Source organism: Tenrec ecaudatus, chromosome 17 (genome assembly GCF_050624435.1).
Source record: "Tenrec ecaudatus isolate mTenEca1 chromosome 17, mTenEca1.hap1, whole genome shotgun sequence".
In the NCBI taxonomy this organism is placed as follows: domain Eukaryota; kingdom Metazoa; phylum Chordata; class Mammalia; order Afrosoricida; family Tenrecidae; genus Tenrec; species Tenrec ecaudatus.
In genome coordinates this window covers 58,784,688-58,802,156 of record NC_134546.1, presented here as the reverse complement: position 1 = coordinate 58,802,156, position 17,469 = coordinate 58,784,688, and the positions used below count along the sequence as shown (strand labels likewise).

General features: G+C 39.4%; 1 protein-coding gene and 1 pseudogene across 3 annotated transcripts in view; one reads left to right on the top strand and one right to left on the bottom strand.

Annotated features, from left to right (window-relative positions):
- The window catches only part of LRRC49 (leucine rich repeat containing 49), a 187,750-nt gene that overhangs the window by 115,106 nt on the left and 55,175 nt on the right, over positions 1-17,469 (top strand). For all 3 annotated transcript variants that reach the window (XM_075535511.1, XM_075535512.1, XM_075535513.1), the window contains one exon: positions 16,985-17,132. In XM_075535511.1, the coding sequence (XP_075391626.1) occupies positions 16,985-17,132 (148 nt within the window). The remainder of the gene's footprint in view (positions 1-16,984; positions 17,133-17,469) is intronic.
- LOC142430984 (cyclin-dependent kinases regulatory subunit 2 pseudogene) lies at positions 9,673-9,927 on the bottom strand (annotated as a pseudogene).

Genomic DNA, 17,469 nt, shown 5'->3' with positions numbered 1-17,469 from the left:
TATCATACAATTCAATAGCTCAGTCATAAAAAGAGTTGTGCGATCATCGCCACAGCCAATTTTAGAATGTTTTCTTCTTTCTTTCCTTTTCTTGTTTTAAAAATTATTAATTATTTTAAAAAATCATTTTATTGGGGACTCATACAACTCTTACCGCAATCCATACATACATCCATTGTATCAAGCACATTTGTACATTTGTTGCCATCATCATTCTCAAAAATTTGCTTCCTGCTTGAACTCTTGGTATCAGCTCCTCATTTTTCCGCTCCCTCCCTGCTCACCCCTCTCTCATGAACCATTGATAATTTACAAATTATTATTATTTTGTCATATCTTACACTGTCTGATGTCTCCCTTCCCCCACTTTTCTGTTGTCTGTGCCCCAGGGAGGAAGGTATATGTAGATCCTTGTAATTGGTTTCCCCTTTCCACCACACCCACCATCCTGGTATTGCCACGCTCAACACTGGTCCTGAAGGGCTCATCTGTCCTGGATTCCCTGTGTTTCCAGTTGCTATTTGTACCAGTGTACATCCTCTGGTCTAGCCAGATTTGTAAGATAGAACTGGGAACACGGTATTGGGGGTAGGGTTAGGAACTAGAGGAAAGTTGTATGTTTCATTGTTGCTACACTGCACCCTGACTGGCTCATCTCCTTCCCACGACCCTTCTGTAAGGGGATGTCTTGTTGCCTACAGATGGGTCTTGGGTCCCCACTCTGCACTCCGCCTCATTCACAATGATTTGATTTTTCTGTTCTTTGAGCCTGATACCTGATCCCTTTGACACCTCATGATCACACAGGCTGGTGTGCTTCTTCCATGTGGACTTTGTTGCTTCTGAGCTAGATGTCTGCTTGTTTACCTTCAAGCCTTTAAAACCCCAGCCAGGCACCATCAGCTTTCTTCATCACATTTGCTTATGCACCCATTTGTCCTCAGTGATCATACCGTGAAGGTGAGCACACGATGATAAGATTTTTTGTTCTTTGATACCTGATAACTGATCCCTTCGACACCTTGTGATCACACAGGCCGGTGTGCTTCTTCCATGTGGGCTTTGTAGCTTCTCAGCTAGATGGCTGTTTGTTTACCTTCAAGCCTTTAAGACCCCAGACGCTATATCTTTTGATAGCTGGGCACCGTCAGCTTTCTTCACCACATTTGCTTATGCACCCGCTTTGTTTTCAGCAATCATGTCAGGAAGGTGAGCATCATGGAATGCCAGGTTTATAGAACAAAGTATTCTTGCATTGAGGGAGTACTTGAGTGGAGGGCCAATGTCCATCTGCTACCTTAATACTAAACATATAAATATGTACACATAGATCTATTTTCCCATCCTCATATATAGATGTATTTATGTATGTACATGTCTCTATCTAGACTTCTATAAATGCCCTTTACCTAGTAGTTCTTTCCTCTATTTCCTTTTACTTTCCCTGTGTCCCATTATGTTCAGCCTTCATTTGGGTTTCAGTAATTCCTCTTGTTACATTACCCTTGATCACACCCTACCAGGCCTCCTACACCCTCTTCACCACCGATTTGATTCACTTGCTGTTCCCTTGTCCCTGAGTTTGTTAACACCACTTCCTTTCCCCCTACCTCCCCTTCTCCCATGTCCCCCCGGAACCGTTGGTCCCGTTGTTTTCTCCTCTAGATTATTCATCCAGCCTATCTTATTTAGACAGACGTGGAGAGATTAATAACATGCACAAAAACAAGACAGAGCAAAACAAAGCAACAGCGAACCAAAAAAAAAAAAAAAAGACAAAAACAACAACATCAAAAAAGAAAAGTCTGTATTTAGTTCAAAGACTGTTTGTTGGCCTTTAGGAGTGTTTTCCAGTCAAGTCTGATGGGGTACCAAGCCCTGGCCCCAAAGTCTATTTTTGGTATTCCCTGGGGACTTTGCAACATCATTTATCTGTCCATTTTTTTGGTCAAAACATTTATTTAAATCAAGTTTAGGTGTCCGTGTTATATGTACTTCACATGAAGCATTAGCACATTTTCCTTCATTTGCAATGCACTGGAACAATTTATAAAACATGGGCAGGATTTAATTTCTGAAGGATTAGGACAATGAGGCCTTTTGGGTGTTGTGTTTGTGTTTTTCCCTTTCTTTCTGTGTGTTTAAGGGAATAGTGCCCTCTTAACTTTCTTTTTCTACACAAATCAATTTGATGATGCTTTCTTTATCTAGTGGGGTCAGATGCCGTTTCGGTAAACTAAACTGCGTTTCCCTTAGATATTTTCTAGGTGTAGACTTTCAAGCAGTAATTTCCTGTGACTCGGAACCCTTCTGTTGGTGGATATTTCCTCCTTGCATATTTGTTTCTTTTTTCTCATGGTTACATTTAGTTACTGGTTCATACATTTTTCAAAAGAACAGGATTTTGCTTTATGGATTAAATCTACTCCCCCCCCTTTGTACCAAAATAATAATTATTAGGTGGGAGTTAATGCATGTGTCATATCATTCCATAGTTCAGGCACATAGAGCAGAGTGGTACCATTGCAGGCACATCAGTCTCCAAGCATTCTTTTCCTTCCTGGACTCCTTGAATCTGTACACCATTAATTTAAAATTTTGTTTTGATTGTTTCCTCTGTGTCCTGTGTCTGCTTTTCCGCCCGTAGCTTTATTTCATTGAGAATTTTATTCGTTTCCACTCTTTCATGTTTGCTTCTGGGGTATTCAGAGCTAAGACTGTTCTTTTGACCACTACTTTTTATGTATCCTATAGTTTCCAGGAAACAGTCTTTCATTTTCCTTATTTTTTAAAAGACTCTAGTTCTTATCTGTGTAGTTTAGTACAAGTTTTACATTTTCAGATGGAAAGGTCTCATGGTTATTTAAGATGTGTTAAATTCTAGCTTTGTTGCATTAGGTTCAGATAGTACTTTCTTTAGTTTCAATTTCTAGAGCTTTCTGATATTTTGGGGGGAGTGTTGTGTGTCCTCTTTTTAATTTTTAACTTGGGGCGGAGCTGGGGCGGTTCTCTCCTTTTTCTTGCAAGCCTCTATTTTCCTTCACCATTTAATCTACAAAGAGCTGCCTTCCTTTCTAGCTTCTCAAAAGCATTGCCTTTTGAAGACATCTCCTTTGAATGCATTGCTTTCTTTACGTCCCTTCAATGTAATTCATGCTCTTATCCACTGAAGCGCTCAGTATTTTTGCCCATAGGGTAGACTTTTTCTGGTGGCAATTTTTTACTGGTCTTGGGACCCACTTCTAGTTCTTGTTTTTGTCTTCTATGCTTTTTGTTATGCTTTAGTTTTTCATACTGCCCTTGTGATCCATGGAAGTGTAAGCAAATGCATTCAACTGATTACTTGCTTGGATTGAGTGTTTATATTTCTATTAGAGATAATTCTATCTTGATCATTCTATATCTCTTAGTTATGGTACAGGAATTGGTTTTGTGTCACTTTTTGTTCATCTTTATTTGTATTTTTGGATGATGTGGGTGCCTCTACTTCGTGTGTGTGTGTGTGTATTTTATGGGAAAATGGAATTAGAATTTTTTCCATAAACCTTTTGAAGTATATCTCTATATATCCTACTAGAATATAATTTCCTACAGGACAAAAATTCAGTAAATCTCTCTATCTTTAATAATTACAGTGCTTTTTATATATAGAACTCTTTAAACTTCTTTTCCCTATTTTAATTAAAATAAAGTTATAATACATTTTGTTCTGTTAACTACTCCTTTCCTAAAGGTGGTCGATCACGACCAGATTATAATATGAAATTAAAACTCAGCTATGCAAGTGTGCCCATGTTGTTGGAGGTATTTATGACTTGAGAACATGGATGTATAAAGCTTGTCAGTTTCCATGTGAATGAAGGAGTGTGAGGTACTGAAGAGTGTCATCAAAGGAAGGCACTCAGTTCAGAGGCGATCCCTGTGGTTCCTGAATAAGTATGCTGTTCGTGGGACTGTTCTCGTGACTTGACAAGTGTCTCAAGTGAGCCTTGTCAGAACGGTTTGTGCGCATATGAAGATAGACGTCGCAGGGCTGCATTATGCCATCACATTAGAAATCGTTTGGAAAGTCCAAAGTACAGGGCAGTCCCAGGTTTATGGAGTCCAACTTAGGACCAAATTGCAATTTGGAGCCCTATAAAGTTTAATTATGTTAAAGATGTTTTAGTATATCTAGAAACTGTCTATGTAATGTTTTCTCTGCATAGAAAGGTTCACCGTAGACCAGGCCAAGTATCTGAATAACCCACACTAGGTAGGAACCTTCCCTGTCTCAACTAAGACATAAATTCAACTTAAGGACAGATTTAGGATTGGAACTGATTCATAACCTGAGGACTGCCTGTACCACAATGAGTATTTGAAGATATGACATAATCTTACTGGACGTGGCGCTGTATTTACTGATACTGGCTCTACACTGAGCTTTTCCTGATGATCATTCTGTCTGGCCGGCTCGATCATTTAGCGTTGCTATAATAGAAATACCTTAACAAACAGGGATTTATTCTATCATACCTTTAGAGGCTGGTAGTTGAGATTCAGAGTGCCTGCTTAGAGGAAAGCGCTCTGGGAGAAAGTATCTGTCGTCAAGCTTCCCCTGGTTCTGGGAGGATGTCAGGACAGGGGTCTGGCTCTTCTTCCCCGGGGTGGAAAAGATCCTTCTTTCTCCTTACTTGGTATTCCTCTTTCTCTCATAAAATGCAGTTTCCACAGGGTTGCTATGAGTCAGAATCTACCCTATGGGAGTAAGGGTTTGTTTGTTTATTTTTATAAGCTAACAGGTGTTACCGGCCACATCCCAGAGAAACTCCCTTACATCAGGTCAGGACTGTGACAGAGCCAGAGGAGGGGCATCCCACCCTTAATCCTCTAATTGGCTTATCACATCACACCCACCATGTCACACTACATCAATACATAACTGCCAAGCCACTGTGAAGCATGGTCCCGCCAAGTTGACACATATTTTGTGGAGGACACAATTCAGTCCATGACACTGGCTAAAATAGACGTGCCTTTTAGAGTTCTTCTTTCACATTGTCAGAGTCCAAAGGATCTTTTTTATTTTCCACTGTATATGTGAAGAGCTTAACTTGCCTTCACATTTCAGTTTCGTAATAGTGGAAACATGTCTTCGGGCTTATTAAAATTGTTCTGTAATCTTGAATTTGGTTTCAGTGTTAGAGATTAACATCTCAAGAGCATCACTGTATCTAACAAATTACCTTTAGTCTTAGGACCATCGAGATCTAAGGTATGTTGTCTTTCTAGCTTTTTGTTGCTATAAAATGGATCACTGGGAAAAGCTAGTAGGATTACAACCTGCAATTGAGTAACACAATCAATATTATTATCAGCTCTCTTTTGATGAAAGTGCAAAACTATGCACTTGGATGGTTAAAATTGCATCATCAGACTTCACGCTGTTTCTTTACAAGTACTTCTTTCTGTTGCCACTCACTCTCCTCAAATCTGAGCCCTTATGTTCTGCAACCAGTGACCACGTTTACTTGACTGAAATGAAGGCAAATTCCCTCATGTAACTTGATGACCCCATATCTGTACTGAATCTATTTTCTCTAAGCCACCCACGTAAGCAGAAGTTACTCTCATTATTTTCAAACAAATTCTAGCTCTATTATACATGTCTCAAGTGTACTAGTTTAAATCTTGGCTTCTTAATTATTCTACGAGCACACCTTGTGGGCATAAAGTGTGCCTACTAGCTCTTTTAGATTGGACTACAAATTCTGGCCCAAAATAGGCATTCGTTACTTTAAATTACGGTGACACTGGGGTGGCCAAGACTGACACATTGCTTTCCCTCCATAGCATACCTTCCCGTTTAGATGTCCTTTTCTTTCTTTTGTTTCTCTGGCAGTCTACAACAACTGTGCATCCTTGGTGGTTTATGTCCATTGCTTTAGTCACTAGAATTCTATTGGATAGTCTCTGCATTCATCTGACACCAACAAGAATAACCCCTGTTCTATATGCTCTTCGGAATACAGCTGGAACTTCTGGCAATTTCCTACTGATATTTGATGCTTCACTTAGATAGCTGCTTGCTTGAAAACATTTTTTAAATTACCCTCAGCAAGATTTTGCTCTCATATGATACTGATTATATTGTTTGAAAATTTATGAATTCTGCTTGATGGTCTTTTTTGCACTGAACATAAATATTGATCTCTTCCAGTCACTTGACAATATGTCTCTCTTTCAAATTTCTTGACATTGATGAGTAAGTGTTTTCATTGATGAATAAGACATTCATTGGTTGAAGCATCTCAATTGGTATATTGCCAATTCCCTGTGTTGCAGGTTCTTATCTGCAGCAGTGTGCATGTCCTGGTCTAATCCAATTTGTAAGGTAGAATTGGGGTCATGATAATGGGGTGAAGGAAGCACCAACGAACTAGAGGAAAGTTGTGTATTTCATTGGTGCTACACTGCACACTGACCGGCTCATCCCTTTCCTGTGACCCCTCTGTGAGGAGACATCCAACTGTCTACAGATGGACCTTGAGTCTCCACTCCATGTACCCAACCCCTCTTTCACCTTGGGTATGGTTTTGTTCTGGGTCTTAGATGTCTGATACTTGATCCCATCGACACCTCATCATCACATAGGCTGGTGTGCTTCTTCTATGTCGGTTTTGTTGCTTCTTAGCTAGATGGCTACTTGTTTATCTCCAAGCCTTTAAGACCCCATACGCTATATCTTGATAGCCAGGCACCATCAGCTTTCTTTACCACATTTTCTTGTGCACCCATTTTGTCTTTAGTGATCATGTTGGGAAGGTGAACATCACAGAATGCTGGATTGTTAGAACAAAGTGTTCTTGTGTTAAGGAAGTCCTCAAGTTGAGGCCCAATGTCCATCTGCAACCTTGATTCTCAACATGTAAATATGAGTACATAGTTCTATCCCCCTCTCATTATATATATACATATTTACTTATGTCCATGCCTGTATTTAGGACTCTATAAATGTCCTTTGCCTTCTGGTTCTTTCCTCTATTTCCTTTTACCTTCCTCTTCTCCCATCATGTTTGGCCTTCATTCAGGTTTATTAATTCCTTGCTGCTACACTGCCCTTGATTAAGCCCCACTAGGCATCCTAAGACTTTCCTTCCATTGATTATAGTTCATTTGTTGTTCCCTTGGCTCCTCCCCACCCTTCCTTTCTCCCACCCCCCCTTCTCCCGTATCCTCCCGGAACCATTGGTCCTGTTCTTTTCATCTCCAAATTATTTATCCCATCTAACTTATCTAGAGAGACATGCAGAGACATTAATAAGTGCAAAAACCAGGAAAAGTCAAACAGAACAACAAAGGAAGTGTTCCACATTTTTATCAAGTCATAGATAACATTTGTGAATATACTTAAAATATATACTTTGTGCTTCACTTTTAGTTGTTTTGAGCAGGAACCGCAGTCTGCAGCTCAGTACATCATTCTATTGGGAAAGCAAAGCTCTGCATTCCATGCTTATTTCTTTAATGGTGCCTTACATATATAGTACATTATTACCTCTATGCGCTAACTTATCAGTTTTTCTAATCATGATCATATATGACTTTATAGATCTTCCTAGCTATTTCATAGTAGTCGCCTGGGCACATTTCCATCCCTGTGATCAAACGTGATGATTTATTCTGCCGCTCCATTTCATTTCCGTCTGGAAAACATGTCACTTCCGTAATGTTCCCATTAATCAATTTAATACAAGTGAACTTTCTGTTAAGACTATTTTAGATTGCGGACCAAAAAAAAAAAAATCTGATGGCACCTAACAATTTACTTTCAGAAGAAAATTTTCTAATTGGAGGAATTTGACATATTTGGAGATTGTTATATAATTGTTTATGGAAGAAAATTGGGACTTTATACCCCTGTAAAGAGATACAGTCTCAGAAACTCACACAGGCAGTTCTACCCTGTCCTACAAGGTTGCTATGAGTCGGCATCCATTCAGTGTTAGGCATGAGTGTAAGTGATGCGTATGTGTTTGTATATATGTATATCCCTTTGATTTACATGACCTATATATCACATATGTGTATACATGGAAATTGTATTTATTTCCCTGTATTGTACTAAATAAGCATACAATGGTCCACACGGTTTTCCTTCTGAGATATGATTTTGGTCAATAGGGACAGATCGTTCTCTCCCAGATAGGAAGCAGATGTGGCACCGGGAGGAGACGACTAGCAGGAGAACAAACGTATGAGTAATCTGGAAAAAGATTAAAGTTGGATTATGAATTAAGTGTCAGCCGTTGGACCTAAGCTGTCCCACTCATGTGCTCTGACGAGATGCACAAATGAGTGGGAGGAGAGACGGTTCTACTCACTGTTCTATTTCCAGTTTTGTGTTTGAAACCATCTGATTCTGATTTTCTTTGGTTAGATAGTATATAACCCTTCATTATCCTGTATGTCTACTGAAAGAGCATTGTTTTATTTGGCTGGAGGATGCCTTTAGTATCATATGTACTTTTTCAGTGCATCTCTAGGAATGTATGGCATGGTTATTGGTCAGATGCCTTGCAGATGGAAATGAAATTTGGCGAGGACTCTTCTGGATCGAGTGTGGGTTTGTTTTTCACTTTAATAAAACCCCAGCCTGGTGTTAGAACCAACAGCTGGCTTGGGAGTGGTTGCCAGTGATTGCACAAATCCCCCATTCTAGTGCCTCTGTTTTGTTGTCCTGAAGCACAGCTGTAAATCAGATAAGTATTGTAGATCTTTCAGACCCTGGGAGTGTTTATCATGACTGCATTCACTGGGCACACTGTTTTCTTCTCTACCAACAAAAGGATTTTATACTTGAATTCAAGGAAGATATTGTTTATTTTTGCAACAGCACCTACTTGGTAATTATGAGATTAATTTCATCCCCCTAAGGACTGCTTCAGAGGTGAAGGGACTCACACAGTCCCTTTAGTTGAAAATTGTACTTAGCAATAAGAAACAGACTGTCGTCTCTCTGTAGCCTAGCCTTTAAATAAATAACAAATAAGAAAATTGTAATAAGATTAGAATCTACCTACAACACAATGAGGTTTGATAGCTTCTCTGTGCTTCTGGACACTTTATTTCCATATTTTTCGTGCATCTACCTGACTAGTGATAGATACCAAGTCATCATGATTTTTTAATGTTGTCTTTCAAATATGTATTCCAACATTAGCATTAGAAATTTTACTTATCAATTTAAAAAAATCAAGGCTAAGCCTTTGGAATATTTTCAATCAGATCCAGTCATTCATCAATACTTTATTGTATATGGGCTACATGCTAACGACTGTGTCTAGTCTTGGTGGAAGAGGTCCAGCACATCTCCAGCTCTCAAGAAAGTTACAATTTAATTCTTTTTTTAAAAACAAATGAAACACAGAAACTGTATTATAAACTAAAGTAACAAGGTAAATATCCAACAGGCAATTTACTTATACTCAAAATAACTAAGGAAGTTATGTCTTAAACACCTTATAGTAATCTATTTGCAGTTACATTTAACTGAGATTTGTTGCTGTGAAGAATACAGCTCGTGCACAGGTGTGAACAGATGATTTGTACATTTTTCAAGTATTCACTGAATACTACACCATATATACACATAAGCATTAAACTTGAAGAAGATTTCATTCAAAATCCCTAAATAATCTTCATTTTAGTTGGTTGCTCTTTTGGAAGCGGTCGTCTAAAGAGAAGAATATGTGGTTCTGGCTCATGAGTCATGTAATGTACCCAGCCTAGACTTTGTTGAACACCAAGTCTCCTCCACTCCTCTTCAGACATTAGATGGGTTTTGGGTACTTGTTTGGAAAGTTCTCTGGGTAACATGACGTGCCGGTACTCATAATGTTCATCGAAGTATTTTTCCGAATAGTATATTTGCTTGTGAGCCATCTGGCCGGCGGTGCAGTGGGGCAGGTCGGGAAGAAAGGTTCAGAGCAGGAGCAGCAGCACAGAAGGCACAATTTAATTCTTTTCAGATCCGTTGTCTACTGGCTTTTTCACCTCTGCCCCTCACACTAGCTCGTATCTCGTTTGAAATTAATGAACCTATCTTATGGGAATTGAAGGAAGGGGTAATAAAATACTTTTTGAAATATGCTCTAATAGCTCCTGGCCACAACTGTAATGCATTCCTTCATATAAAGGAAACGTCATAGATAAAAGTGTGATCTTTCAAATATGCACATGCACACACTTTTTGGGGGCTTCAAAAATTTATGGAAATATGGAACTGAAAGATAATGGAAGTTTTCCATGAACTTTTGATAGCCCCCTCATTTATATGTACACAGAGACACACACATGTCTCTGTCACCTTGATTCCAGTTCGTGGAGACGGAGGTGCATGTGACATTATAATCTTGATCTTAGTCGTTTTGTGCTGCCGTTGAAATATTCTGTTTAGTTCTTTTATCTCAGCAAGACTCCCATTCACTTCAGCTACTCTGCATTCAAGAGCAGGATCCCTTCTGACATCCACTTGGGTCTCTCTTACACTTCAATGGCTGCTTTCTTCTTCCCTCAAGGCATCTGATTTTCAGTCATTCACATTCAATGTGCCAAGTATGTTCTTGAGATGTTGTCTACTCTCAGCTGGGATAGACTCCGGACCACCAAGACCATCTTTTGCATCTACCTATCTTTGTTTTCACCTCTTGCATTCCAATTACTAGTAATTATCAATCTATACTGAGTGCTTGTTTGATCAATTTTAGACCTCAAAAGTTGGGAGATTTCTTCAAATTCTCTATCAGTGGCTTTAGTGGTTGGTCTAAAAATTTGAATAATAGTTGTATTAACTTGTAGGAGTATAGCTATTATCCTCTTACATAAAACATTGTACTTCAAGATAGACCTTGAAATGTTCTTTTTAATGACAAACAGGACACCATTACTCTTGAATTTGTCGATCTGGGCATGGTGAACCATATAGTTGCCTGATTCAAAGTGGTCACTACCAGTGCTGGGATCATTATGAGTTCCATATAGTTTTTGAGGATTTCCAGTATCCGTGGAGCCACACTTCATACATTCCATGTTCTGGTTATTACTGGGTATTTGCAGTGGTGTCTTCTCATTTTGAATTGTGTCCCATCAGCAAATGAAGGTCTTGAAAGCTTTGCCAAAAAAGGACCTGCTGAACATTTCTCAAGCTGAAAGAAGTGGAGGAAAACTCAAGCCTTGAGTTGAAATATTGAAGGATCATATGGGCAAAATATTGAAAGTTGCAGGAAATATCAAAAGATGATCACTGTCCCAAAAAGAATTGGCCAACATGCAGTTGTTTGAAGAGGTGGGCATATGATCAAGAACCGATCGTGTTGAAGGGAATTCACGCTCTGCTGAAGGCCTGGGTGAAGCACAAGAAACTGATGGAATTCCAATGGAAGTGTTTCAACAAACTGGCGCAGCACTGGAAACACTCACTAATCTACTGGAAGAGAGCCATATTTACGCCCATCCCAAAGAAAGACGGCCCAGTAGATATTATCTATCAATGTCATTAATTGTGAGGATGGCACTGGACCAGGTAGTGTTTCCTTCTATTCTATATGGAGTTCTGTGAATCAGCACCCACTCAATGGTACCTACAACAACAGCATCATTAATATCACATGCAAGTAAAAGTGGGCTGCAGGTAACTGAAAAATGGTGTAGCACTGGGTCAATCAGGAGCTGCCAGAGATTCCAGCTGGATTCAAAAGGAGATGTAGAAAAAGGGTATCATTGCTGAGGTCAGATGGATCTTGGCTGAAAGCAGAGAATGCCAGACAGATACTTACTTGTGTTCTATTGACCATACAAATATATTTGACTATGTGGATGATAAAAAATTATGGATAGCCTTGAGAAGAATGAGAATTCCAGAATATTTCAGTGTGCTCATGTGGAACCTGTACATAGAACAAGCCTTGGCAGTCAGGCTAACAGAACAAGGGGCTACTGCATGGCGTACAATTGGGAAAGGGTTGGACCCCTTCACCATTTACTCATCCAGTCTGTGTGCTGAGATTTCAAATAATCCGTGAAGCTGGACTATGTAAAGAAAACAGGGCGTCTGGGTTGGAAGAACACATTACAACATGAACGTGACCTAACCTTGTTTGCTGAAAACAAGGAGGACTTGAGCACTTTCTGGTAAGCATCAAAGACTACAGTCTTCAGTGTAGATTACTAGTCAATGTTAAGAAAACAAAACTACTCACAACTGACTCAATAGACAGTGTCATAATGGAGAACAGAGTGAAGTTGTCAAGGATTTCATCTTTCTTGCATTCACCGTCAATAGCAATTGGAAGCAGCAGTCAAGAAATCAAACCATTTACCACATTGGGTAAATCTGCTGCACAAGACAAGGACTGGGGGGCACCTGACTCATGCCAGGGTCTTTTCAAGCACGCTGTAAGCACATGGAAGCTGGCCAGTGAATAAGGAAGAGTGCAGGAGAATTGATACATTTGAATCCTGATGTTGGGGAAGAATTTTGGAAGTACCACGGATGGCCAGAAGAACAAACAAGCACAGTCAGTAGGAGAGAGGCTGACAAGATTTTTGTCACCAGTGTCTTCCGATGACATATCCCCATGGACTGGTTTCTGGAGAAAGCCGTCATATTTGTTAAAGTAGAGGGTCAGCTGGAAACAGGAAGGCCGTTAGCCAGATGGGTTGGCACAGTGGCTGCGACAGTGGTGTCCAACAGAAGAACGCTGTGAGCATGGCGCAGTTCTGGGCGGTGTGCTCAGGTTGCTGTGACTTGGAAGCTACCTGAGGACATCCACAATACTTCAAGAACATTCTAGTCTTTGAAAAATGTCTTTCTGTATTTATTAACTTTATGTGTCAAAAATCAAGAGACTCGTGCAAATCCTGAGGCTTACCTTTTAGGTTCGTAAAGATAAATCTTATGGCAGTACAAACATAGTTAAATGTATTCTTGTTACAAACTTTGCATCAGCCTTAAATTTTTAGCTGGTAGGTTTTTGTTTGCTAAACCATAAATATTCTATGTCCTATGAACAAAGAATATTCAATACAGTGCTTCCTTAAATAAAGTTTTAGCCCTAAGTGTTAACATTAGTTATTTGAGTCACGGAATGAAAATTATTCCAATTTAAAATGAGCTGTACCTGCTGCTCTGGAAAGAGAAAGGTCATCAGTCCCTTCTTTCAAGAATGAAAATCCCCTCAGAACCAATCAGGGGAGCAGCGCTATTAGAAAGGCAAGAAGGAAAATAAACAGAGGAGGGAAGTAAGGGGAAATCGATCACCATGATCAATGTATGATTCCCATCCCATGGAAATGGACAGCAGAAAAATGGGTGAAATGAGACAGCAGTCGGTGTAAGACATGGAAAGAAAGAATAATTTATAAATTATCAAGGGGGCATGGAGGAGGAAGGGTGGGAGAAGTGGGGCGGGATGAGGAGCTGATGCCAGGGGCTCAAGTAGAAAGAAAATGTTTTGAAAAAGATGAAGGCAACATATGTACAGATGTGTCTGGCAAATGGATATATGTATGGATTGTGATAAGAGCTGTGAGAGCCCCCAATGAAATAAAATTTAAATTAAAAAAGAAAGAAAATCCTAATCAAAATACAACCAAGCTCTTGACCAGATATTGCCAAACTTTATTTGAAATGACTAATACCTGGAATAGCAAACACAGTATTGAAGAAGAACCCAGTTAAAGAACTCTCACTACCCTAAGTGATGACTTATTATAAAATGATAGTAATTAAGATAGCATGTTACTCACCCAAAATTGGAGACAATAGGCGTTCAGCCAATTGAGTGAAAATCATGTCCACACAAAATCTGCCCGTGAATGCTTATTCAGAAGTGCCCTCAGATAAAAGCATCCAGTGGTTGTCAGGGGTCTTGGGGCTAAGGGAGATGGTTGACCAAATAAGGCACATGGGCTTGCTTAGGGCAGTTAAACTCTGATGATATTTTAATGGTGGGTACGTGATACTAAGCACTTGTCCAGTACCATAGAATTTTTAGCACAAAGAGTACTGTAAGCCTTAATGTATGCAACTTTTAAACCCCACTTAAGAGTCTGGAGGATTCTAAAAAGGATTGCACACGGTGACAAGAGAATCTAATCATATTTCAGTTTCCTGAAACAATTTTGCTGAAAGGGGCAGGGTCATAAGATATTGACCCATATAGCATTAGAAATGAGTCTGGAAGACGATAAAACCAAAAAAAATTATGCGCCATCACTGTATTCTACTGGAGGAAGTTATTTCCCAGGAGAGTATGGATGGACAATTCTGATACCACTATACAGTGTTTGGCAGCCGATGGGACCTAGATGTCTTCATGTTGAACTGGAATTTACAAATACGGAAGGGAAGGAGGATGTGCTGATCACCTTGGTGATGGAGCAGAATTGGAAACATCATTGTGGTTTAGTTTATAAACCTATGTTTAGCTTAATAAAAAAATACAAATGACTACATAAAGAAATATTTATAGAAGTGTGTATTTACATGTTAGTATATACACATATAATTCCTTGCTGGGTCAGCTGAGAAGGGCCTAAAAGTAATACCCCAGGAACCAAAAGTAATCGAGCACTTGGATCTTGATTACTAATAACACTCTCCAATAAAAGGAACAGAGGCCCCTTAGGAAATCATTAACTTAAAAACTCATACAGAAAACAGAAAAATGTGAGTCTAGAACATCTGTGGTTCCAGAAATCTAGGAAATGCTAAACAAACTACCAAAAGAAAAAAATGCATCGATAGAGAAATGTTACAGGTGCATTCAAATAAACTAAAAAGAATGTCCAATGGCCAAATCTGGAATAATTTGAACAACAAAATAAAATAGTATTGGATTATGTTCCGAACAATCATGAATCCATGACTTGACATGTTTAATCGATTGAATATATAAAAAAGGGGGAAAGGCAAATCTCCTGGAAGAATAATTCTAGATAATGTAGGTGAACACTGCCCTCAAGGAGGAGCTGAGGGCATGCTTTCCTCTTCCCCCTAGTAACTTCCTTCCTAAAAGTTGAGAATGGATAAGGGGTGGTTGGGGGTAATTTTGCATTGGAGAAATCTAACAAATACTACCCAGTACGGTGGGCAAGCAGTGATAGTTACACTAATCATATATGCCTTAGCCCATGTTTAATTACAAGGAAAACTGCCTTGTTTTTGTGCTTATTATTGTCTCTGCATGTCTATCTAGATAAGATAGGTGGGATAAACAATCTGGAGAAGAAAACAACAGGACCGACAGTTTCCAAGGGGACATGGGAGAAGGGAGGCGGGGAAAGGAAGTGGCGGTTACCAAACTCAGGGGAAGGGGAACAACAAGTAATCTAAAATCGATGGGGGAAGGGCCTAGGATGCCTGGTAGGACTTGATCAAGGGCAATGTAACCAAGAAGAATTACTGAAACCCTAATGAAGGCCGAACATGATAGTGGGACAAAAGGAAAGTAAAAAGAAATAGAGGCAAAAACTAGGAGGCAAAGGGCATTTATAGAGATCTAAATACAGGCATGTACATATATAAATATGTTTATATATAATGATAAGGAAATAGGTCTATGTACATACATCTATATGTTTAGTATCCAGATAGCAGACAGGCATTGGGTCTCTACTCAAGTACCCCCTCATCACAAGAACACTTTGTTCTAATAATCCGGCATTCTGTGATGCTCACCTTCCCCACACGATTGCTGAAGACAAAGCAAGTGCATAAGCAAAAGTGGTGAAGAAAGTGGATGGTGCCCGGCTCTCAAGAGATAGATCGTCTGGATCTTAATGGCTTGAAGACAAGCAAGCAGCCACCTAGCTGAGAAGCAACAAAATTCACATAGGGGAAGCACACCAGCCTGTGTTTCATGAGGTGTCGATGGGATCAGGTATCAGGCATCAAAGACCCAGAATAAAAGATCATATCAGTGTGAATGAGGGGGTTGCAGAGTGGAGACACAAAGCCAATCTGTAGACAATTGGACATCCCCTTACAGAAGGGGAAGGAAGAGATGAGCCAGTCAGGGTATAGTATAGCACTGATGAAACATATAACTTTCCTCTAGTTCTTTAGTGCTTCCTCCCACCCACCTACTATCATGACCCCAATTCTACCTTATAAATCCAGCTAGACCAGAGCATGTACATGGGTACAGATAGTAGCTGGAAACACAGGGAATCCAGGACAGATAAATCCCTCAGTACCAACAATGAGAGTAGAGATACAAGGAGGGGAAGGGGAAGGTGGGGGGAGAAACGAGGAATCGATCACAATCATCCACATATAACCTCCTCCCTGGAGGACAAACAATAGAAAAGTGGGTAAAGGGAGACATCAGTCAGTGTAAGACATGAAAAAATAATAACAATTTATAAATTATCAAGGGTTTGTGAGGGATGGAGGAAGGAACTGATACCAAGGGATCAAGTAGAAAGAAAATGTTTTGAAATTGATGATGGCAACAAATATACAAATGTACATGATACAATGGATGGATGTATGAGCCCCCAATAAAATTATTTTTAAAATAACAAAAGATGTCCTATAAAATACTTTTGGAATTTTCCTCAAAACTGTCCAAGTGAAAATCAAGGAACGCTAATAGGAGCCTGAAACAGGAAAGCAAAACAAAACAACCCCATAAAGTAAAAGCTAACAAAATCTGAATGAAGTATGGACTTTAGTTATAATTAAGTATTGATTCATTAATGTTGACAAAGATATCATAAAGTGCAAGATGCTTGTAATAGGAGGAAATCACTGTAGAGTATATGTGAAATCTCTATATTAGCTTCTGAAATTTTATGCAAACCTAAGGCTAGTCTGTATATATATATATATATATATATATATATATATATATATATATTTTAAAGCATAGTTTTAAAATGAAAATACTATTTGAAGGCCTCAGAATAATCCAGTGTTTTTTCATCTTTCCTGCAGTTTTGAAAATGTTTCCTGCCTTGCTGAGTCTACTTCCCTCTCAGACATCACTTTTGATGGCAACCCAATAGCTCAAGAGTCATGGTACAAACACACTATCCTTCAGAATATGATGCAGCTGCGCCAGCTAGACATGAAGCGAATCACGGTGAGAACCTGACCAAAGCGCCTTCCGTGTTGTCTTGTTTCCCTCGTGTGGATTGCGGAGTCCAAGTGCACATTCTTTGTTTGAAATGTTTCTGGATTTTAGCGAGTATGTTCACCTTGATTAACGTGGTATGTGCTAGGCTTCTCTGTGTGAAGTTCTCTTTTCCATTTGTAATTCTGTTCCTCAGAAGGACATTCATTCATGCATGTCCGCATGACTCATCCTTTTCCCTTTAATTCAGTATATGATAATCCACTAGTATCCTTTTTATTGGGGCGCTTCGGTTATCCACAGTTTGGCCAGAGGAGCCACTTCAAATGCACGCCTCTATCCTTTT